The sequence below is a fragment of the Bubalus bubalis genome, chromosome 6, assembly GCF_019923935.1.
Source record: "Bubalus bubalis isolate 160015118507 breed Murrah chromosome 6, NDDB_SH_1, whole genome shotgun sequence".
Classification (NCBI taxonomy): domain Eukaryota; kingdom Metazoa; phylum Chordata; class Mammalia; order Artiodactyla; family Bovidae; genus Bubalus; species Bubalus bubalis.
The window spans coordinates 67,312,192-67,336,269 of record NC_059162.1 but is presented as its reverse complement, the minus strand read 5'-3'; the positions used below and the strand labels follow the sequence as shown (position 1 = coordinate 67,336,269).

The window sequence follows — 24,078 nt, the reverse complement described above, 5'->3', positions numbered from 1 at the left end:
AGCTCCTTGTGGATCATGAATTTGGTTGAGGTGAGGGAGGTCTGTCAAGATAATCCCCTTGATGCATTCTAGAACAAGAAATTCAGCCCCATTTCACTCATCTGAGCTAAATTTCACTAAGTAAGGACTGCAGCAAACACCTGTTTCCCCTGAACAGTATGTATAGCAGACTATGTAGAGGTCATGCTACAGTGTCTTCTAAAGGTAAATTTTGTGTATGTTCTAAGCCCCGTACCCCTCACTTTAAGGGAGCGGCAGTTATGCTCACTTTTAGCTCTTTCTTGTAGTCTTCCTGGGAAGAGATTGACTCCACTTGTCACCATACTGGGAACTGCTCCCAAGGAAATAAAGTGGGGGAATCTAGAGACTAACTCACCTCACTTCTCTCTAACCTTCCTCATCCCAACTACTTGAGCTACTCTAGCTCAAGTCTTGTTCCTTTCCTTTTGAAGTTAGTCAGCAATTCATATTCATTGGATATTGCCCCCACCCAACCCTCTGCTAGAGAAATGTTCGTTTCTCCCAGAATCTTGATGTATCTTACACATGGTAAATCTGCAAAGCAATTAATTTAATCTAGGATAAAGATGATTTGTTTTTAACTATAATTTTGCTTCTAACAGAAAATTGACCACTGTTCTACCTTAACCATAATTTTAGTTTTTTTCTGACACAAGCACCTACTATTAATATTGTTAATTAATATCACTCTGGAATTTTCAGCCAATCCAGATGTCAGTTCAAGGAAGAAATAATTTTCATATTTGCAGATTTTACAATTAGGTATCAACAAACTATATAAAATCAACTCCTAGAATTACTGAGAACAAAGAGTTCAGATCTGAGCTAAATATAAAAAAATACCCTTCCAATGTGCCAGTAAAAATGAGTTGGAAAGTAGAATAGAAACAAATTTCATCCACAACAGCACTAAAAAACATAAAATATCTGGGATATCCACAACATGAGGATAAAAATCTCATTTTTAAATGTCATTTTATAAATTTATAAAATCTCATTTTATAAATTCATCTCATATGGTAAAAATCTATATTACTGTATAGAGGAGTAAACAGTCCTGAATATCAAAGAGGATATGATAAAGCTAATCTGTAATATTTTTCTGATACAAAATAGAAAAGATCAATGAAACAGAATAGAAAGTAGTCAATCAGCTCAGTATCCAACAATTTGGATATTTTATTGGATATTATAAAAGAACTATAACAAATCAACAAGCAAGGAAATATTCTTACTGGTCCTCTAACAATGGGTTAACATCTGGAAAAGAAGTCAGTTTTGTTTCTAAACCAAAACTACAAACCAAAATATAGTTCAAATGATTAAGAATTAGATGTAAACATATGACATGTAAAAAAAACAATGTTTTTAACTACTTTTGTAAAGTGGCACCAGGGGTCCATCATAATGGTAGCTATGTTAACAGTACCAGTGGAGAGCAGTTACAAAGGATTTCATTGTGAAGAGCATGCGTCATAGGGGCTGCAAGCTAAGGGGACTGTCAGTGGGCAGCTATTCAGGAAGGACTTCTTGGATGAGCTGGCCCTTGAATAAGGAAGGTGTCATATGTAAGTTGATGGACAGGAGGAGATAACACCCAAGCAGTGACACATGGAACAAAATCATGGTGATGGTAAAAGCCAGGCACTGGGAAGAGTGATGCCCCAGCCATACTACACCAGCAAGGGGAAGGTAGACAGACAGGCAGAGATTTGCATCTGCTTCGTTCAATGCCAAACCCACAGGACTCTGGCACTTAGAAAATCCTGATGAAAGAAAGGATGCAGTTTGAAAGTAGCAAGCATTAGGGCCAGGAGGGTCACTCTGTGAATAACCAGTTGCATTCTGGGATCTGAAACAATGCAATGCCTCTGAGAGCTTAGCCAGCAACCACCCACAGGTGGATATGGTAAAAAAGAGACAAAATGTCAGACCATCTGCAGGGTAAAGGGATTTATAAGTTTAAAAGCAATAAATGGAAATAAAAAGGTGGAGAGATTTTTTAAAAGAACTTTTTGAAAAATCGATATTTTATGGTGTATAAATCAAACTAAGAGGCAAATAAATGAGAAAACATGACAGAAAGGGGAATAAATTCAGTACTTTGAGATCTGCCAAAAATGAGTAAGAAAAGACACATGGATTTATGAACAAATGTTATAGGGAAATGAAAATTTTCACAATAATTACAAATGGCTAATAAAAACCTGAAAAATATAATTTTTGATCATAAAAGCAAGTTAAAATAACATGTTAATTATTTCTTCCTTGTTTCAAAACTGAATTAGTAAATGTTAATAAGGATGGTCAACTTTTCAGGAAAAGTAACCTATTTACATGTTCAGAAGTCTTTAAAATGTTCATAATTTTTCATTCCTAGACTCTGTTGCACTCCTAGCTAGGCTCTACAGTAAGGAATTCAGAAATGCTGACAAAGGTTTTGCACAAAGATTTTCTTCCTACTGTTATTTACAAAATAAAAATGGGAAACTATATAGATAATATGAGAAATACTGCACATCAACATAATTAGTCATCAAGAATGTTCTCAATTTTAATGATTTGGAAAGATGCTTGAACTGTAATAAGAAAATAAAAGTAAAATGCAAATTGAGTATGAAATATGATCTTATAACAATATTCAAAAAAAGGAAACTGAAGTCTGAATACGGTTTCTGTGAGAGAAATAGGATTAGAGGTACTTTCAAAGTTTTCTCTACACTTATCTATACTTTTGAAAATATATTTTCTACAATGGATAGGTATTTCTTTAATTATTTTTATGGTGGAAAGAGGAATGCAGAGGAAAAAGTTTTAATAAAAGAGTCCACCTAGAAGAATCTTTCTATATTCATTTTTTACAAATTTAGAAGATGTTCTACAATAATACCATTTAGGACATGATATCCTACTTTGAGAAAAAATAACATAAATAGCATAACAGCAACATAATAAAACAAAGTGCTTTTTCAGTATGTATTTAATGATATTCCCAGAGAATAACAATATTGCTATTTTTAAAATAACTATAGGTAATATTTTAAGCATTCTACAATGATTTTACTTACAATCAAATAAGAGATTGGTATAATTATTGCATTTTGTAGTACAGCTGCATTTGAGGTAAGTTCACATTAAAGTATAGCTTGTAATTTCATTTGTGTCCATATTAGAGCTTCTCATAAAATGACTAATTTTATGTAGTTAAGCTACTTTACTGCTTTTAAATACACTTTTTTTTTTAACTTTCACAATAATAGCTATAATACAGAGGTGAAAAGTATATATAAAACATTCCAATGTGTCATGAGAAAACACTTAAAAGCTTAAGGGCTACCTATTATTGAAATGCCTAATATTTCAAATTAAAAAGATAGGTAGCTTAGCAACACTACATTGCCAAATGTGAACAGTGTTCAGTCTCCTCTTTCATGTTTCTAGGAGAACATTAACCACAGACTTCAAATGGTTAACAGAGAACAGAACTAAGTATTAAAATTATGTAAAAAGAAAAAATCAAGGATTTAAAAAATTATACATGTTTACTGGAAAACTAATAGAAAATTTACAATGTTTCAGTAAGATTTTTTCCTTAAAATATAATGAGCATATCAGATCAGTTAAATTATATTTTAAGGAAAGAAAAAAAAAATCCACTAAGGTTACAATTACTTTAGCACATAATTTAGCTATTTGTTTTCAACTGTTTAATTAGTTGTAGTTTGTTAGTATTTCCAGTCTACCAACATCCTTTGTATAAAGTATGATTTGTAATCTTCAAATTATACTTGTAGTATACATCAAATTGTGGTCAGCAGAATTCTAAGAGAGCCCCCAAGATTCCCTCTCCCTGGTGTGCATATGCTGTATAATCGCTTCCCTTTGAGTGTGGACCAGGACTTATGAATGTAAGATGGGCTATCACTCCTTTGACTAGGTCACATTATATAACAAAGACAAGGGGATTATGAAGATGTTATTAAGGTTCCTAATCAATGACTTTCAATTAGTCAAAAAGGAGATTATCTTGGAGAGAGAGACTGACCTAATTAGGTGAGCCCTTTGAAAGAGGGTCTAAATATCAGGGACCTAAGTCAAGAGAGACAGACAAGTTCAGTTCAGTTCAGTTCAGTTCATTTGCTTATTCGTGTCTGACTCTTTGCAACCCCATGAACCGCAGCATGCCAGGCCTCTCTATCCATCACCAACTCCCAGAGTCCACCCAAACCCATGTCCATTGGGTCGGTGATGCCATCCAACCATCTTATCCTCTGTTGTCCCCTTCTCCTGCCCTCAATGCCTTTCCCAGCATTAGGGTTTTTTCCAATGAGTCAGCTCTTTGCATCAGATGGCCAAAGTATTGGAATTTCAGCTTCAACATCAGTCCTTCCAATGAATATTCAGGACTGATTTCCTATAGGATGGACTGGTTAGATATCTCTTGCAGTCAGAACACCACAGTTCGAAAGCATCAATTCTTCGGCGCTCAGCTTTCTTTAAAGTCCAACTCTCACACCCATACATGACTACTGGAAAAACCATAGCTTTGACTAGACGGACCTTTGTTGACAAAGTAATGTCTCTGCTTTTTTTTATGCTGTCTAGGTTGGTCATAACTTTCCTTCCAAGGAGTAAGCATCTTTCAATTTCATGGCTGCAATCACCATCTGCAGTGATTTTGGAGCCCAAAAAAATAAAGTCAGCCACTGTATCCACTGTTTCCCCATCTATTTGCCATGAAGTTATGGGACCAGATGCCATGATCTTAGTTTTCTGAATGTTGAGCTTTAAGCCAACTTTTTCACTCTCCTCTTTCACTTTCATCAAGAGGCTCTTTACTTCTTCACTTTCTGCCATAAGGGTGGTGTCACCTGCATATCTGAGGTTATTGATATTCCTCCCAGCAATCTTGATTCCAGCTTGTGCTTCTTCCAGCCCAGCGTTTCTCATGATGTACTCTGCATAGAAGTTAAATACGCAGGGTGACAATATACAGACTTGATGTACTCCTTTTCCTATTTGGAACCAGTCTGTTGTTCCATGTCCAGTTCTAACTGTTGCTTCCTGACCTGAATACAGGTTTCTTAAGAGGCAGGTCAGGTGGTCTGGTGTTCCCATCTCTTTCAGAATTTCCCACAGTTTATTGTGATCCACACAGTCAAAGGCTTTGGCATAGTCAATAAAGCAGAAATAGATGTTTTTCTGGAACTCTCTTCCTTTTTCCATGATCCAGAGGATGTCAGCAATTTGATCTCTGGTTCCTCTACTTTTTCTTTTTTAATATATATTTTATATATTTATTTATATATATATATTTATATATATATTTATTTTTAACTTTATAATATTGTATTCATTTTGCCATATATCAACATGAATCCGCCACAAGTATACACATGTTCCCCATCCTGAACCCTCCTCCCTCCTCCCTCCCTGTACCCTCCCTCTGAGTCGTCCCAGTGCACCAGCCCCAAGCATCCAGTATCGTGCATCGAACCTGGACTGGCGACTCGTTTCATATATGATATTATTCATGTTTCAATGCCATTCTCCCAAATCATCCCACCCTCTCCCTCTCCCACAGAGTCCAAAAGACTGTTCTATACATCAGTGTCTCTTTCGCTATCTCATATACAGGGTTATTACCATCTTTCTAAATTCCATATATATGCATTAGTATACTGTATTGGTGTTTTTCTTTCTGGCTTACTTCACTCTGTATAATAGGCTTCAGTTTCATCCACCTCATTAGAACTGATTCAAATGTATTCTTTTTAATGGCTGAGTAATACTCCATTGTGTATATGTACCACAGCTTTCTTAGCCATTCATCTGCTGATGGACATCTAGGTTGCTTCCATGTCCTGGCTATTATAAACAGTGCTGCGATGAACATTGGGGTACACGTCTCTCTCTCAATTCTGGTGTCCTCAGTGTGTATGTCCAGCAGTGGGATTGCTGGATCATAAGGCAGCTCTATTTCCAGTTTTTTAAGGAATCTCCACACTGTTCTCCATAGTGGCTGTACTAGTTTGCATTCCCACCAACAGTGTAAGAGGGTTCCCTTTTCTCCACATCCTCTCCAGCATTTATTGCTTGTAGACTTTTGGATTGCAGCCATTCTGACTGGCGTGAAATGGTACCTCATAGTGGTTTTGATTTGCATTTCTCTGATAATGAGTGATGTTGAGCATCTTTTCATGTGTTTGTTAGCCATCTGTATGTCTTCTTTGGAGAAATGTCTATTTAGTTCTTTGGCCCATTTTTTTATTGCGTCGTTTATTTTTCTGGAATTGAGCTGTAGGAGTTGCTTGTATATTCTCGAGATTAGTTGTTTGTCAGTTGCTTCATTTGCTATTATTTTCTCCCATTCTGAAGGCTGTCTTTTCACCTTGCTTAGAGTTTCCTTTGTTGTGCAGAAGCTTTTAAGTTTAATTAGGTCCCATTTGTTATGTTTGCTTTTATTTCCAATATTCTGGGAGATGGGCTTAGAGAATCCTGCTGTGATGCATGTCGGAGAGTGTTTTGCCTATGTTCTCCTCTAGGAGTTTTATAGTTTCTGGTCTTACGTTTAGATCTTTAATCCATTTTGAGTTTATTTTTGTGTATGGTGTTAGAAAGTGTTCTAGTTTCATTCTTTTACAAGTGGTTGACCAGAGTTCCCAGCACCACTTGTTAAAGAGATTGTCTTTAATCCATTGTATAATCTTGCCTCCTTTGTCAAAGATAAAGTGTCCATAGGTCCTCTACCTTTTCTAAAACCAGCTTGAACATCTGGAAGTTCACGGTTCATGTATTGCTGAAGCCTGGCTTGGAGAATTTTGAGCATTGCTTTACTAGCCTGTGAGATGAGTGCAACTGGGCGGTAGTTTGAGCATTCTTTGGCATTGCCTTTCTTTGGGATTGGAATGAAAACTGACCTTTTCCAGTCCTGTGGCCACTGCTGATCTGGATCTGCCTAAAACAACTTAAAAGCAATCCTTAAAGGAACCAAATTGATCCTAGAACAAAATCCAACACTCATTAAATGAATAAAACAAAAATCCAAAATGTAACAGCCAGCAACAACAACAACAAAAATAAAACAGCTAGCATCCAATCTTTTAAAAGGACATGGGAAGGAGGAAATATCACCCAAGGCCAGGAGAAAAATTAATCAGTTGAAATAGACCCATATACGAAAAAGAGGATGTATTTAATAGACGGGGCTCTTAAGACAGCTATTATAAATTGTATGTAAAGAAAAATATGATCATATGAGAGAAGAGAATATATAAATAGGATCTATTATAGGATTTCTAGAGATGAAAAATATATATAAGATGAAAGCTACACTGGATGAAATTAAGAGTAGATTAGGCACTTTAGCACTGAACTATTAAGATAGCAATAGAAGTTACTCAAATGAAGCACAGAAAGAAAAAGAGCAGGGAAAAGAATACACAGAGCCTAAGTTATGCCTATCGTGGCATAATATTAAGCAGGAACATTCATGCAATTGGAGTCCTAAATAGGGAGAGACAAAAATATGTTAAACAAATAATGACTGAAATTTTTTTTCAAATTTAAAAAAAACCATAAACCACCAAATCCACAAAGCCCAACACCAAGAAACACAGAGAAAGCCACACAAAGGAACATCATAGTCAAAATTCTGAAAAACAGTGGTAGGACTTCCTTGGTGGTCCAGTGGTTAAGAATCCATCTGCAAATGCAGTGGATACAGGTTCGATCCCTGGTCTGGGAAGATTTTATGTGCCACGGGGCAACTAGGCCCATGTGTCACAACTACTAAAGCCTGCACACTCTAGAGCCCACATGCCACAACTTCTGAACCCCTGCACCCACAGCCCACGTTCTGCAAGAGAAGCCATCGCAGTGAGAAGCTTGGGCACCACAACTAGAGAAAGCCCAAGCGCAGCAATGAAGACCCAGTACAACCAAAAGTAAACAGATACATAATTTTTTTAAAAAAAGAAAAGAAAAACAATGATAGCAAGAACACCTTAAAAGCAGCCATGTAAAAAGAGATTTGTTCTTACAGAGAGGGGTTTAACAAACTACAGCAGATGAGTTAGTCACATGATTACACAAATAAAGTTTTATGAGAACACAGCCATGCTCATCCATTTACATATTGTCTATTGCTGCTTTCACATTACACCAAAGGTCAGTAGTTACAACAAAGATCAGATACCAGATACCTAAACTATTTACGATTTGGTCCTTTAAGAAAAAGTGTACTGACTCCTGCTACAGTGGAACAAAGGTAAGCATAACTGAAGATGTGCTGTCAGCAGCCACGGAATCCAGAAGACAATGGAAAGGCAGCTTTAAAGTACTGAAAGAAAATAACTGTTACCTAGATTCTAGGGAAAATGTGCCAAGTGAAAAAAGTCTTTCGAGGATGAACATGAAATAAAATTTCAGTAAAACAAAAGCTTTGAGAATTCAACAGACATTTACTGCAGCAGACCTATACACAGCAATATACAAAGTGGTATACCGAAGACCTATACTACAAGGTATACCTACAGCAGACCTCTAATACAAGCAATGTTAAGAGAAGTTCTTCAGGCAGAACGAAAATTATACCAGAGGGAAATACAGACTTCCACAAATGAAAGAGGAGAGATCAAAATGGTAAACAGGTAAACAAATATATAAAAATATTTTCTTCATTTAAAAATTTCCTTAAAAGATAACTGACTGATTAAAGTAAAAATGATAATATATTGTGTGGCTCATAAAGATGTAGAATCAAAACATATAACAACAGCAGCACAAAGAATGGAAGGGAGAAACTGAGAACATATCATTATAAAGTTCTTACACTATACACAAAATAATATACTATTTAAAGTTCGTGTTTAGTCACTCAGTCATGTCCGGCTCTTTGCGACCCCATGGACTGTACACCACCAGGCTCCTCTGTCTATGGGATTTTCCAGGCAAGAATACTGGAGTGGGTTGCCATTTCCTTCTCCAGGGGATCTTCCCGACCCAGGAATCAAACTGGGGTCTCCTGCATTGCAGACGGATTCTTTTACAGCTGAGCTACCAGGGAATCCTTTGTAAGAAGACTACCAGGGAAGTCTTCTATTTAAAGTAAACTGTATTAAATTAAAGATGCGTATTATAAATCCTAGACTAACAACACTAATAAAGTGGATTCACTTAATAAACCAAAAGTGGAGTTAAAATGGCATCCTACAAACGCAACAGAAAACAGAAAAAGAAAAGGAACTGAAAACAGATGGAGCAAATATAAAACAAACAGCAATACAGCAGATCTAAATCCAACCAAATTTAAATCCCATTTAACTACTGATAATTACATTAAGTGAAAGGATCTTAATAGTAGTAGTAGTGTTAGTCGCTCAGTCCTGTCCAACTCTTTGTGACCAAATGGACTATAGTCTGCCAGGCTCCTCTGCCCATAGAATTCTCCAGGCAAGAATACTGGAGTGGGATACCATTCTCCTCCCCAGGGGATCTTTCTGACCCATGGATCGAACCCAGGTCTGCACCATTGCAGGCAAATTCTTGACCATCTGAGCTACAAACGATCTTAGTATTCTAATTAAAAGGCAGAGATTGTCAAGTTGAATAAAAACATAAAACTCAATAATATTCTACCTATAAGAAACCTACTTTAAATTCAAAACACAGATAAGTTAAAAGTGAAATGAAAATCTGTTTTTCCAAATGGAAAAAGAAACCTGGGCAGGCCACATTAACGTCAGAACAAAGTAGAATTCAGAACAGCGGTCCCCAACCTTTTTGGCCCCGGGTACTGGTTTTGTGGAAGACAATCTTTCCACAGACCTGGGGTGGGGGATGGTTTCAGGATGATTCACGCACATTAGCTTTATTGTGCACTTTATTTCTGATCTAACACTGTCACTAATTCAACAGGAGGTACTGGTCCCCAGCCCAGAGGATGGGGACCCCTGCTTTAGAACATCAAATATTACAGGGACTAAAAAAAGAACTTCTCATATGAATACGGAGAAGGCAATGGCACCCCATTCCAGTACTCCTGCAGGGAAAATCCCATGGATGCAGGAACCTGGAAGGCTGCAGTCCATGGGGTCACTGAGGGTAGGACATGACTGAGCGACCTCACTTTGACTTTTCACTTTCATGCATTGGAGAAGGAAATGGCAACCCACTCCAGTGTTCTTGCCTGGAGAATCCCAGGGACGGGGGAGCCTGGTGGGCTGCCGTCTATGGGGTCGCACAGAGTCGAACACGACTGAAGTGACTTAGCCAGCAGCAGCATACTAATACAGGGAGAGATTCACCAAAAAGGTATACCAATTCTAAATGCTTCATGTACTTAAAGTTTCAAAAACACATAACAAAAACTGATAAAACTGAAAGGAAAAATTATAACTGTGTATTTCAGCACAATCTCAGAATTAATTAGTAAAAAATAAAATCAGTAAGAATATGGAAAATCTGAACATTATCAACCAATTTGATATAGTTGATATATTTATTTCACTTTACCCAGTGATACTAGAATGCAAATGCTATATTAGTGCATGTGGACATTCACTATGATGAACCAATTTCTGGTCTCTAACACAAGTCTCAATTAATTTTTAAGGGCTGATGTCACAGAATATTCCACAAAGTGGAATTAAACTAGAAATCAGTAACAGAAGAGAGAACTTGGAAAAGTCTTCAAATACTTAGAAATTAAACAATATATTTCTAAGTAACCCAAGAAGAAATTACAAAGGATATTAGAAAATATTTTTAATTTAATGAAAATATATTTGTCAACTGAAAAGAATGCAAAGCTGAAAGCCTGAAGTTTTATTCGGCAGACTTACTGAAGACTTGTGTCCAGGATACAGCCTCTCAGATAGCTCTGAGGGCCTGCTGCAAAGAGGTAAGTGACAAGTCAGGATATACAGGAGTTTCTGTGGGGGGCAAGAAAAAAAAGAAAAAAAAAAAAAAAAAACCCCAGGTATCCAACATCAAACAATTACTGCTAACTATATTTTAAAAACCAGACATCTCAAGTTAATGAATTTATCACTTTTGTATGTATGGGAAGATGCAAGAGTCTGGACTTATTGAAACTATTCACTTGATTTGCATCTTAGCAATCTACTGCCAGTATTCCAATTTTCTCCATTCTGAGCTCCTTACCCTCAGGGTGCATTGTCAGGGGTGGCTGCAGTTGCTGATGGCTTGATGGTGGGCAGCCTGTTTACTGAAATGGCAGGTAACACTCTATTCATTCACTTCAAAATGTATGGGATGTACATACATTATGCTTACAGAGATATGTATAGTTTTATACAACTGTATTAGAAAAGAAGAAATATTTGAAATCAGTAATTTATGAAAAAGATTCCACCTGAAGAAATTTGAAAAAAAAAAAAAAAAAAAGAGCAAATGAAACCCAAACTAAGCACAAAAAAGAAAATTAAAAAGTGAAATTCAATAAAAGACAAAACAAAAAGGTGGGGGGTGGGGGGGATATCAACAACCAAAAACTGCTTCTTTGAAGTTCAATAAAATTGATAAACTTCTTAAAAAACTGGTTTAAAGAAAAAAAAAGAAGAGAGAATATCACTACAGATTATACAGACATTCAAAAGATAATAAGAGGATACTAAAATAACTTTATGGCAGTAAATTTGACAAGCTATGCCTTGACAGATACAAATTACCATCTTATCAAATTTTAAGCCAGAGAATTAAAAGACACATAACTTCTGTAGAGTCCACAAAAATTTCCACATCCCTAACTGATATGGAAAGAAGAGATCAAGAAAGAGGAAAGAGATTTCCAGTCAGCCTGTAAAATAAGAGATCTGTGTTGATCAGAATGCATTAGGGAAGAACCAGAATAGTCAAGCAGAAATTGCAAATAATAATGGTTAACACTTAAATATTTACTATACACCATGCATTAAAGAATTTTAAATGTATCAGTGCATTGCCTTCAAGGTAGATAATATCATTACCCTGCTTAACAGATGAGGAAAATTAACAATTGTTACAAAACTACCACCACTACCCATAATCATTTATGGATTATCATTTATGGAGTACTGACCAAAAGTTCCACTCCTTTATAAGACCTTCACATATATTATCTTATTTAATCCTTACAACTGCACTGTGACACAATTATATAATTAGTATCTTATTTCAAACATGACAAAACTATATTGAGTAACTTGACTAGTCACAAGCTAGAAACTTTAGTAAGTGGTTTAGCTAGGCCTGAAACATGGTTTAGTTTGATTTCAAAGTCAGTGCTCTTAACCATTACATAATACTCTTAAATTGCAGAATTACTCTGAGAATAGGTCAAGACTTCTCCTCCAGGCAACTCCTTACCTCACAAATATTATGAGGCAACAAAATAAGCTTTTCTTGAAAAGTAAGCTATGACAAACCTAGAAAGGGAGTTAAAAAAACAGAGACCACCTTGCTAACTAAGGTCAATATAGTCACAGCTAGGGTTTTTCCGGTAGTCATGTATGGATGTCACAGTTGGACCATAAAGAAGGCTGAGCACCGAAAAATTGATGCTTTTGAATTGTGGTGCTGGAGAAGACTATTGAGAGTCTCTTGGACTGCAAGGAGAACAAACCAGTCAATCCTAAAGAAATCACCCTAAATATTTATTGGAAGAACTGATACTGAAGCTGAAGCTCCAAATTTGGCCACGCAAGGTGAAGAGCCTACTCACTGGAAAAGACCCTGATGCTGGGAAAGATTAAAGACAAAAGGAGAAGGGGGAGGCAGAGGATGAGATGGTTAGATAGCATCACCGACTCAATGGACATGAATTTGAGCAAACTCCAGGAGATAGTGGAGGACAGAGGAACCTGGCAGGCTGCAGTCCATGGGGTCATACGACTCAAAACAACAAAAAAAGCACAAGACTAATGAGCTATAGAGCACATATTGGAGATAGCTGGCGTTAGGAATCAGGGGTAGAAGTGGGGAAGAAAGGTTGTTTTAACAGCAAAAGAAGAGCCTAACACAAGAGAAGACTCTACACATGGACATCACCAGATGGTCAACACTGAAATCAGATTGATTATATTCTTTGCAGCCAAAGATGGAGAAGCTCTATACAGTCAGCAAAAACAAGACCGGGAGCTGACTGTGGCTCAGATCATGAACTCCTTATTGCCAAATTTCGACTTAAATTGAAGAAAGTAGGGAAAACCACTGGACCATTCAGGTATGACCTAAATCAAATCCCTTTTGATAACACAGTGGAAGTGAGAAATAGACTTAGGGGACTAGATCTAATAGACAGAGTGCCTGATGAACTACGGATGGAGCTTTGAGACATCGTACAGGAGACAGGGATCAAGATCATCCCCATGGAAAAGAAATGCAAAAAAGCAAAATGGCTGTGTGGGGAGGCCTTACAAATAGCTGTGAAAAGAAGAGAAGTGAAAAGCAAAGGAGAAAAGGAAAGATATAAGCATCTGACTGCAGAATTCCACAGAACAGCAAGGAGAGATAAGAAAGCCTTCCTCAGCGATCAATGCAAAGAAATAGAGGAAAACAACAGAATGGGAAAGACTAGAGATCTCTTCTGGAGAAGGCAATGGCACCCCACTCCAGTACTCTTGCCTGGAAAATCCCATGGACGGAGGAGCCTGGTAGGCTGCAGTCCATGGGGTCGCTAAGAGTCGGACACGACAGAGCGACTTCACTTTCACTTTTCACTTTCATGCATTGGAGAAGGAAATGGCAACCCACTCCAGTGTTCTTGCCTGGAAAATCCCAGGGAGGTTGGGGCCTGATGGCTGCTGTCTATGGGGTCGTACAGAGTCAGACACGACTGAAGCGACTTAGCAGCAGAGATCTCTTCAAGAAAATTAGAGATACCAAGGGAACATTTCATGCAAAGATGGGTTCAATAAAGGACAGAAATGGTATGGACCTAACAGAAGCAGAAGATATTAAGAAGAGGTGGCAAGAATACACAAAAGAACTATACAAAAAAGATCTTCACGACCCAGATACTCATGATGGTGTGATCACTCACCTAGAGCCAGGCATCCTGGAATGTGAGGTCAAGGGGGCCTTAGAAAGCATCACTACGAACAAAGCTAGTGGAGGTGATGGAATTCCAGTTGAGCTATTTCAAATCCTGAAAGATGATGCTGTGAAAGTGCTGCACTCAATATGCCAGCAAATTTGGGAAACTTAGCAGTGGCCACATGACTGGAAAAGGTCAGTTTTCATTCCAATCCCAAAGAAAGGCAATGCCAAAGAATGCTCAAACTACCACACAATTGCACTCATCTCACACGCTAGTAATGCTCAAAATTCTCCAAGCCAGGCTTCAGCAGTACATGAACTGTGAACTTCCAGATGTTCAAGCTGGTTTTAGAAAAGACAGAGGAACCAGAGATCAAAAGGCCAACATCCAGTGGATGACTGAAAAAGTAAGAGTTTCAGAAAAACATCTATTTCTGCTTTATTGACTATGCCAAAGCCTTTGACTGTATGGATCACAATAAACTGTGGAAAATTCTGAAAGAGATGGGAATACCAGACCACCTGACCTGCCTCTTGAGAAACCTATATGCAGTTCAGGAAGCAACAGTTAGAACTGGACATGGAACAACAGACTGATTCCAAATAGGAAAAGGAGTATGTCAAGGCTGTATATTGTCACCCTGCTTATTTAACTTATACACAGGGTACATCATGAGAAATGCTGGGCTGGAAGAAGCACAAGCTGGAATCAAGATTGCCGGGAGAAATATCAATAACTTCAGATATTGGTTATATCTGAGGTTATAAGGTGGCAGATGACACCACCCTTATGGCAGAAAGTGAAGAGGAACTAAAAAGCCTCTTGATGAAAGTGAAAGAGGAGAGTGAAAAAGTTGGCTTAAAGCTCAACATTCAGAAAAAGAAGATCATGGCATCTGGTTGCATCACTTCATGGGAAATAGATGGGGAAACAGTGGAAATAGTGTCAGACTTTATTTTTGGGGGCTCCAAAATCACTGCAGATGGTAACTGCAGCCATGAAATTAAAAGACTCTTACTCCTTGGAAGATAAGTTGTGACCAACCTAGATAGCATATTGAAAAGCAGAGATATTACTTGCCAACAAAGGTCCGTCTAGTCAAGCCTATGGTTTTTCCAGTGGTCATTTATGGATGTGAGAGTTGGACTGTGAAGAAAGCTGAGCGCTGAAGAATTGATGCTTTTGAACTGTGGTGTTGGAGAAGACTCCCGAGAGTCCCTTGGACTGCAAGGAGATCCAACCAGTCCATCCTAAAGGAGATCAGTCCTGGGTGTTCTTTGGAAGGACTGATGCTGAAGCTGAAACTCCAATATTTTGGCCACCTCACGTGAAGAGTTGACTCATTGGAAAATACCCTGATGCTGGGAGGGATGAGGGCAGGAGGAGAAGAGGAAGACAGAGGATGAGATGGCTGGATGGCATCACCGACTCGATGGACATGAGTTTGAGTGAACTCCGGGAGTTGGTGATGGACAGGGAGGCCTGGCGTGCTGTGATTCATGGAGTCGCAAAGAGTAGGACACGACTGAGCAACTGAACTGAACTGAAGAGTCTAAATGGGTGCAAGGCACGTGTCCAGAGATGCTGGCTCTTCTGAGTACCGCTCTCCTAGATATTCTCGGTCAAGCAGCAAATACAGCACACATCAAACACACCTTTGAATGTTTCAGTCTCTACTTTATACTGGCACTTGGAGGCAGGCACAATTGCCTGCAGTGGAGATGTTTTTGTAACCATTGCAAATTTGATAATTTAAAGCAAGAAACAGTCCTCCACAACACATGCTCTAATTTATATTTCCATATACAAATGATTAGCTTAAAAACTTCTAGGATTTACCCTTTTTTTGTAATCCATGTAGCAAAGGATATTTAAGTGTATACTAATACTAGCAATATAAAGATAATATCCCATCATTTTCTGCATCTTTAATGTGTACAGTGTATATATCTATTCCCTACACATGAAAAATGTAAAACAGATTTTCCTAACAATTTGACAAATGCTTTCAAAATTCAGATGCTTTTTTATTTTAAAGCTAAAATCCTTTTGTACTATACTTTTTGTCTTATATTTTCTCGATTTATCATCAATTATAAGTTCAACATATATTTCCTGAAGGCCTACTATGTACAAGCCACTTGACCTAAGGGGCTTGTATGTATGGTTATTCTTTCTTGTAAAAGTAGTAATGTGTATCAACATCAGTTCAGTTCAATTCAGTCACTCAGTCATGTCCAACTCTTTGCAACCCCATGGACTGCAGCCTGCCAGGCTTCTCTATCCATCACCAATTCCTGGAGTTTGCTCAAACTCAAGTCCATCAAGTCGGTGATGCCATCCAACCATCTCATCCTCTGTCATGCCCTTCTCTTCCTGCCTTCAATCTTGCCCAGCAACAGGGTCTTTTCCAATAAGTCAGTTCTTCACATCAGGTTGCCAAAGTACTGGAGCTTCAGCTTCAGCATCAGTCCTTCCAATGAATATTCAAGACTGATTTCCTTCACGATGAATTCGTTTGATCTCCTTGCAGTCCAAGGAACTCTCAAGAGTCTTCTCCAATACCACATTTCAAAAGCATCAATTCTTCGATACTCAGCCATTTTTTTTATTTTGGCGTTCAGTATATTAACATAGGTTCCTTTGTACTTATATTTGTAGGCCATAAAGAAAGACCATTTCATTTATGTTTATAAAGTAGAAAAATCCTTATTTCCTAAACAAAATTAAGACATATATTGTAGTTGAATAAGGGCTTCCCTGGTGGGTCAATGGTAAAGAATCCGCCTGCCAATGCAGGAGATGTGGGTTGGGAAAATCCACTCCAGTATTCCTGCCTGGGAAATCCCATGGACAGAGGAGCCTAGTGGGCTACAGACCTCGCAAAGAGTTGGAAACAACAGCTAAGCAACAACAACAACAGTAGTTGTATAAATTAGTCATGTTCATAAATACTGATGATTCTGAGAAGCTATTTATTTCAAGGTTTTAGAGCAGGAGTCTTTTTTCATTTCTCTGTAAAGGGGCAGAGAGTAAGTATTTATGCTTTGAAGGCCACAGAATCTCTCTTCCAACTATGCAACTCTGCCTCAAAGTACAACATTAGCTGTAGACAATATGCAAATGAATGGGTTTGGCTGTGGGTCCCAATGAAACTTATTTACAAAAACAGGTACCATGCTTGTTTGACCCATGAGCCATGGATTGCCAACCCACGCTCTAGAGAATGCTGTTGAAAGGATTGAGAACTACCTTGCTACTCCAAGCTATGCCTTTTGGGTGTATTATTTGGAACTGAAAACACCTGAGAAACAGCAGATGCAGGAAGACTTCTCTGACCTCCACCTTTCTACCCAAAAGCAGATCATAAAATTTCCTATGAGAAAGGAACCATCTCTGTGCCAGTAAGGGAAGAACATTCTCATTACTGGAGTCTGGGTATGAATCTATACAAACCAATCTACTAAAATAACCCTTATCTTCCATTAGTTTCCCATATATGTTTTCCTAGTCACTTTCCCACAGTTTCTGCCCCTTGCCCAAGCCCCTCTGTCTCATTACTCCTCCACAAATTTATTGTCTTAATTAAAGTATATAAGCTCTCAATTGTAACTGCTTATTTGGGTCTTCATTTTCTTTATGAAGACTCCCATCTGTACAGAAAAATATTAAATAAAATTTCTATGCTTTTCTCCTGTTAACTTCTCTTATGTCAGTTTAATTCTCAAGCCTATGAGAACAGAGGAATTTTCCTCCCCTGTCTAGTGATTTTCCTTTAGTCTGTGTTTTTACATTATTCATATTGGTAAAATAAATTGCAAGAATAAAGCATGTCCTCAAGAGAGGATAAAATGGTGTTTCAAATCTGATACCTTCACAATTCGTATCAGTTTATTTTTCAAGTCCTAGAGGAAAAAAATGTAATTTTTGTTTAAGCATTTCACTAACTTATACCATGAAACTCTTTTTAACCCATTAACTACTAACATCTTGTAAAACTAGTGTTTCAGGAACATATTATATGTGAACTCAGAGTTAAGCAAATTTAAATCTCATGGCTACAAGTATGAATATGAATTTAAATTGTATACAGAAATATGATATATATAAGAAATGGGTTGTTTTGTGCATGGAATCCTTTTGTCAGCTTGTTTGCTTGCCATTAGGGCTTCCCTGATAGCTCAGCTGGTAAAGAATCGCCTGCAATGCATAAGACCCTGGTTGGATTCCTGGGTGGGGAAGATCCCCTGGAGAAGGGATAGGCTATCCACTCCAGTAAGTTTCCCTTGTGGTTCAGTTGGTAAAGAATCCGCCTGCAACACAGGAGACCTGGGTACAATCCCTGGGTAGGGAAGATCCCCTGGAGAAAGGAAAGGCTACCCACTCCAGTGTTCTAGCCTGGAGAGTTCCACAGACTGTGTAGTCCATGGGGTTGCAAAGAGATGGACACAACTGAGCAACTTTCATTTTTAGCTTCCCTGATAGCTCAGTTCGGAGAAGGCAATGGCACCCCACTCCAGTACTCTTGCCTGGAAAATCCCATGGGCAGAGGAGCCTGGTAGGCTGCAGTCCATGGGGTCGCTAAGAGTCGGACACGACTGAGCGACTTCACTTTCACTTTTCACTTTCATGCATTGGAGAAGGAAATGGCAACCCACTCCAGTGTTCTTGCCTGGAGAATCCCAGGGACGGGGGAGCCTGGTGGGCTGCCGTCTACGGGGTCGCAACAGAGTCGGACACAACTGAAGTGACTTAGCAGCAGCAGATAGCTCAGTTGGTAAAGAAGCCACATACCTTTTACAGAAAAAAATGAAACAGGTGCACACTCCCAAAATTTCTCATTATTTACGTATACCATCTAGTTGTATTCTCGTTAATTGAGTTTTTCTACATGTACACACAGTTTCACCAGTCAGATACATGGATCAATGGTTTTTTCATTCAGTAAAACTTAATGGATACATGGAAAGGTGTAGTTTGGGCCTATTCCTCCCATTTGTTAGTAACTAAGTGATTCCTATCATTTCTTTAACACATTCTCTGCCTCAATAAAATAATCATGCTCTTAAATACATTCTCCTAAATATGGAAGAGGGGAGGTGGAAAGGGAAAGGAAGAAGAGAAGAGAGTCAACATCTGTAAACAACCAACATTTGTTCAGTGTCAAGAATGTGCCAAGTGCTCCGGATACATTATCTTGTAACAATTCTTCATTGAAAGTTTTAATGCCATGTTATAGATAAAAACTAGAGTAAAAGAGGTAAGTAAATCATCCAAAGTAACAAAATTATTAATTAACCTACTTAGTTTGAACTTAGTCCCGCTCAGACCATGGTCTTTCCATGACACAGCAATGTCTTCCTTGAAACAGAATCTTCTTGGAAAGTTGAGGAGAAAAGTAGTACCTTTTCAAATATCTGATGATGGCTGGCAGATGCAACCTGGACTAGACTTGTTTTATGTAGCCTTCAGTGTGAGAACTAAAATGAAGGGGTGGAAAGCATAAGAGATTGTTCCCAATTAGATATAAGAAAATTTTCCAACAAGCAGTTCAAAGAAAGAACAGGTTGCTCTGAGAGGTAAGAGAGGACTTTTCTACGACTGAGTGAACAACATTTTGGTGAGATGCCATCTAAGACAAGCAAGGATTGCATAGATTTTTAAGAATCTAGAAGATTTTTTAACATTAAGATAACATGAATCTAAGAAAGCAGTGCAAAATCAGCATACTCTTATATTACCTTTTAATTTCAAACCATGAGGAAAAGTTTCTCATTCTGTTAAGAAAAATGTCAACAACTTAATTCAAAAATTCCCAACTTCCAAAAAGTACATCTAATTTATTTTATTCTCTACCAAAAAAGACAAAAAAACAAAGACAAAATCCTCAATAATACACCAATAATAAATAATGCTTGTTTCCAGTTATACAACTATTTCTAAATGGGTAAATACTTGAGGGAAAAAAATTGAAAATTACTATAATGGGTTTTTGTTACTTTTCTGCAATGCAGGAGACCCAGGTTCGATCCCTGGGTCAGGAAGATCCCCTGGAGAAGGAAATGGCAACCCACTCCAGTATTTTTGCCTAGAGAACTCCAAGGACAGAGGAGCCTGGCGGGCTATAGGCCATGGAGTTGCAAAGAGTTGGGCACGACTGAGTGACTAACACTTTAAGGAAAAGTTAAATTCCAACTCCGTGTTTTTGGCAGAATTTTGGTTACTTCTGTAATGTTATTCTTCCAAAACAATCATTACAATGCTTGTAAGTGTTCTTCGGCATTCAAAATATATAGTCTGAAGTACAAATCAGGAACCCTACCTTTGTGCTTAAAAGAAGCCATTATTAAGAGAAACAGTTAATTTCAGTCAAATTAATTTTTTGAATATCATTTGTTTGTACCTAAAAATTAGAAACTAAATTTATTTTACAATAAACTTTCTAAAGTTTGACACAGTATTTTTAACAAAAGCAGTCACATTTAGTCATGATAGTCATTATAGAAACGTTTGACATATTTGCAAACAAAAACAAATCTTATAATTATTTTTCCCATACTCTGCTTGTAACAACTTTTCCAAGGACAAAGGCCTTATAAATGGCTTAATCAATGTTTTGAAACAGTCCTTTTCTACTTCTACATTAGTTGAATGCTAATGATTATAGTTATTACAGTTACTATTTTATTTTTGTCAGAAACAGTTGAGATGTACCAGGAAAGAAGTAAAATAAGTGTGAAAATCTTAAAATTGATTGCTAAAATGTCAGTTAAATCTATCACAAACTTTAACAATTTTAGATATAATAGATATAGTTATTTAGCAAAACAAAATATGTAAAAATATATAAGTAGTGCCTAATATATCCATTTATAATTATTACATCTCTGTCTAGCAATCTTTATACACTTAATAACACTATCTAAAAGTAAATATGTTTATTCTACAAAATTAAATCTCTATTGGCACATTTTAAACTAGAAATGTCTTCAGTTCAGTTCAGTTCAATCGCTCAGTTGTGTCCAACTCTTTGTGACCCCATGAACTGCAGCATGCCAGGCCTTCCTGTCCATCACCAACTCCACCAACTTCACTCAGACTCATGTCCATCGAGTCGGTGATGCCATCCAGCCATCTCATCCTCTGTCGTCCCCTTCTCCTCCTGCCCCCAATCCCTCCCAGCATCAGTCTTTTCCAATGAGTCAACTCTTCGCATGAGGTGGCTTAAGTATTGGATTTTCAGCTTTAGCATCAGTCCTTCCAAAGAACACCCAGGACTGATCTCCTTTAGAATGGACTGGTTGGATCTCCTGGCAGTCCAAGGGACTCTCAGGAGTCTTCTCCAACACCACAGTTCAAAAGCATCAATTCTTCAGCGCTCAGCTTTCTTCACAGTCCAACTCTCACATCCATACGTGACCACCGGAAAAACCATAGCCTTGATTAGACGGACCTTTGTTGGCAAAGTAATGTCTCTGCTTTTCAATATGTTATCTAGGTTGGTCATAACTTTCCTTCCAAGGAGTAAGCGTCTTTTAATTTCATGGCTGCAATCACCATCTGCAGTGATTTTGGAGCCCCGAAAAATAAAGTCTGACACAGTTTCCACTGTTTCCTCATCTATTTCCCATGAAGTGATGCGACCAGATGCCATTATCTTCGTTTTCTGAATGTTGAGCTTTAAGCCAACTTTTTCACTCTCCACTTTCACTTTCATCAAGAGGCTTTTGAGTTCCTCTTCACTTTCTGCCATAAGGGTGGTGTCACCTGCATATCTGAGGTTATTGATATTTCTCCCGGCAATCTTGATTCCAGCTTGTGCTTCTTCCAGCCCAGCGCCTTTCATGATGTACTCTGTGTATAAGTTAAATAAGCAGGGTGACAATATACAGTCTTGATGTACTCCTTTTCCTATTTCGAACCAGTCTGTTGTTCCATGTCCAGTTCTAACTGTTGCTTCCTGACCTGCATACAGATTTCTCAAGAGGCAGGTCAGGTGGTCTGGGTTTCCCATCTCTTTCAGAATTTTCCACAGTTTATTGTGATCCACACAGTCAAAGGCTTTGACATAGTCAATAAAGCAGAAATAGATGTTTTTCTGGAACTCTCTAGCTTTTTCGATGATCCAGTGCATGTTGGCAATTTGATCTCTGGTTCCTCTGCCTTTTCTAAAACCAGCTTGAACATCTGGAAGTTCACGGTTCACATATTGCTGAAGCCTGGCTTGGAGAATTTTGAGCATTACTTTACTAGTGTGTGAGATGACTGCAATTGTGTGGTAGTTTGAGCATTCTTTGGCATTGCCTTTCTTTGGGATTGGAATGAAAACTGACCTTTTCCAGTCGTGTGGCCACTGCTGAGTTTTCCAAATTTGCTGGCATATTGAGTGCAGCATTTTCACAGCATCATCTTTCAGGATTTGAAATAGCTCCACTGGAATCCCATCACCTCCACTAGCTTTGTTCGTAGTGATGCTTCCTAAGGCCCACTTGACTCACATTCCAGGATGTCTGGCTCTAAGTGAGTGATCACACCATTGTGAAATATCTTGGTTAACCAAAATTAGGTAAAATGGATACTATTCTCTTTTTACAAGGTATTAATCACCTTGGTAAATAAAAAAAGATAACACAAATAAAATTTAAAAACTGAGTATGTTGATCAGGCACTGGTAAATACATCTGAGTGCAGACCACAGTAAAAATAATCTTTGAAAGAAATCTATGCCTATATAAATGTTATCAGAAACTATAACGGAAATATACTACACTAATTACTCACCAAACATGATTAGCACAATGAAATGAAAGTTAATCTTGAATGTTACAAATCTGTAACTAACTTATTGATTCCTTTAATATTAAATATGACTTTTCTGACATGAATATACCCATTGTAAAGTGAATGATAATCTCAACTCTTATTGGGAAGCACATTAAGGTGATTTCAGGTCAATTTAGATGACAGATTATATAACTCCTAGTCACACTATTTCGATCTGTTGCTGGTCAGTAACTACTGCCAAGTACACAGCATTAAGCTGAAGGACACTGTATTTTTAGATGTCTGTATCCAAACAGCCAGTTTCTAAGAAGAGATCCTCCTGTGTTTCATATTCTCCTTTTGTCACGGCACTTCTAGTACTGCCTTTGGTGGATCCTTGAGTTCACGTGCTGTCAAGTTTATCAGGATAGGCACATAACCGCTATTGATAAAAGCAACAATGTATTTTTTTTTAACTAAAATGTTAATTTACCTTATTGTACTGCAAATTAAAATCTTCCTACTAGATGCATAGGATACAATGAGCATGACTGATCTGGTTGTTATTTTCTTCACTGTATAATGTACTTTTTCTTCCTTATGTACATATTTCTATTGAAATAGATACAAATACCCAACTAGGGAACTAGCCAAGGAGCACATCACTTTTTCATTTCCTGGAGGTGGAAAATGGCCCATCTCCTTGCTTCCAGTACTTTTTGCCTCAGGGCCCAACAATCCTCCACCAAAGCACATTTATGCCCCTAATACCCTGGTTTACACATTGTTAAGACAAACACTGTCAGAAAATCTAAGAATATACCATAAGTTTTGTGATACATTTGATACAATGGAATACAGAAAACAAAGACATTCTTCATTTGACACACTTACAAAATTACAATGAATTTTAAGACATTGAAAGCTGCCATTATGATTATCTCACAGTATCTGTTATTATAATAAAATAAAAACCCATTATAAAATACATTTAACAAGTCTTTACTATTCATACAAAATAGTCTAAAAGAAAAAATTATATTTTCTATGAAGAATCAAAAACTCTTCTGAAAGCCTTTTGTCTTAGTAATTAAGATAATAAAGCTGTAATGCAAAGGGAGTAAGGTTAATTACTACCAAGATCTTAATATTCAAAACAATACAAAGGGTCAAATGACTAACATTCATTAGGGATGTTTATTTTCTAAATGTGATGAACTATTACTTACTTGTGAAAGAAATGTGTATTTGTC

General features: G+C 37.6%; 1 protein-coding gene across 5 annotated transcripts in view; it reads right to left on the bottom strand.

The window, feature by feature from the left end:
• Positions 1-24,078, bottom strand: part of PIGK (phosphatidylinositol glycan anchor biosynthesis class K) — a 144,292-nt gene that overhangs the window by 5,235 nt on the left and 114,979 nt on the right. For 2 of the 5 annotated variants that reach the window (XM_045166122.1, XM_045166123.1), the window contains exon 11: positions 10,866-10,955. The exons of 1 other annotated variant lie outside the window; for it this stretch is intronic. In XM_045166122.1, coding sequence (XP_045022057.1) covers positions 10,866-10,955 — 90 coding nt within the window. Of the gene's footprint in view, positions 1-10,865; positions 10,956-19,365; positions 19,543-24,078 lie in introns of all 5 variants that reach the window. 2 more of the 5 variants (XM_044944834.2, XR_328434.4) reach the window with 2 other exon arrangements.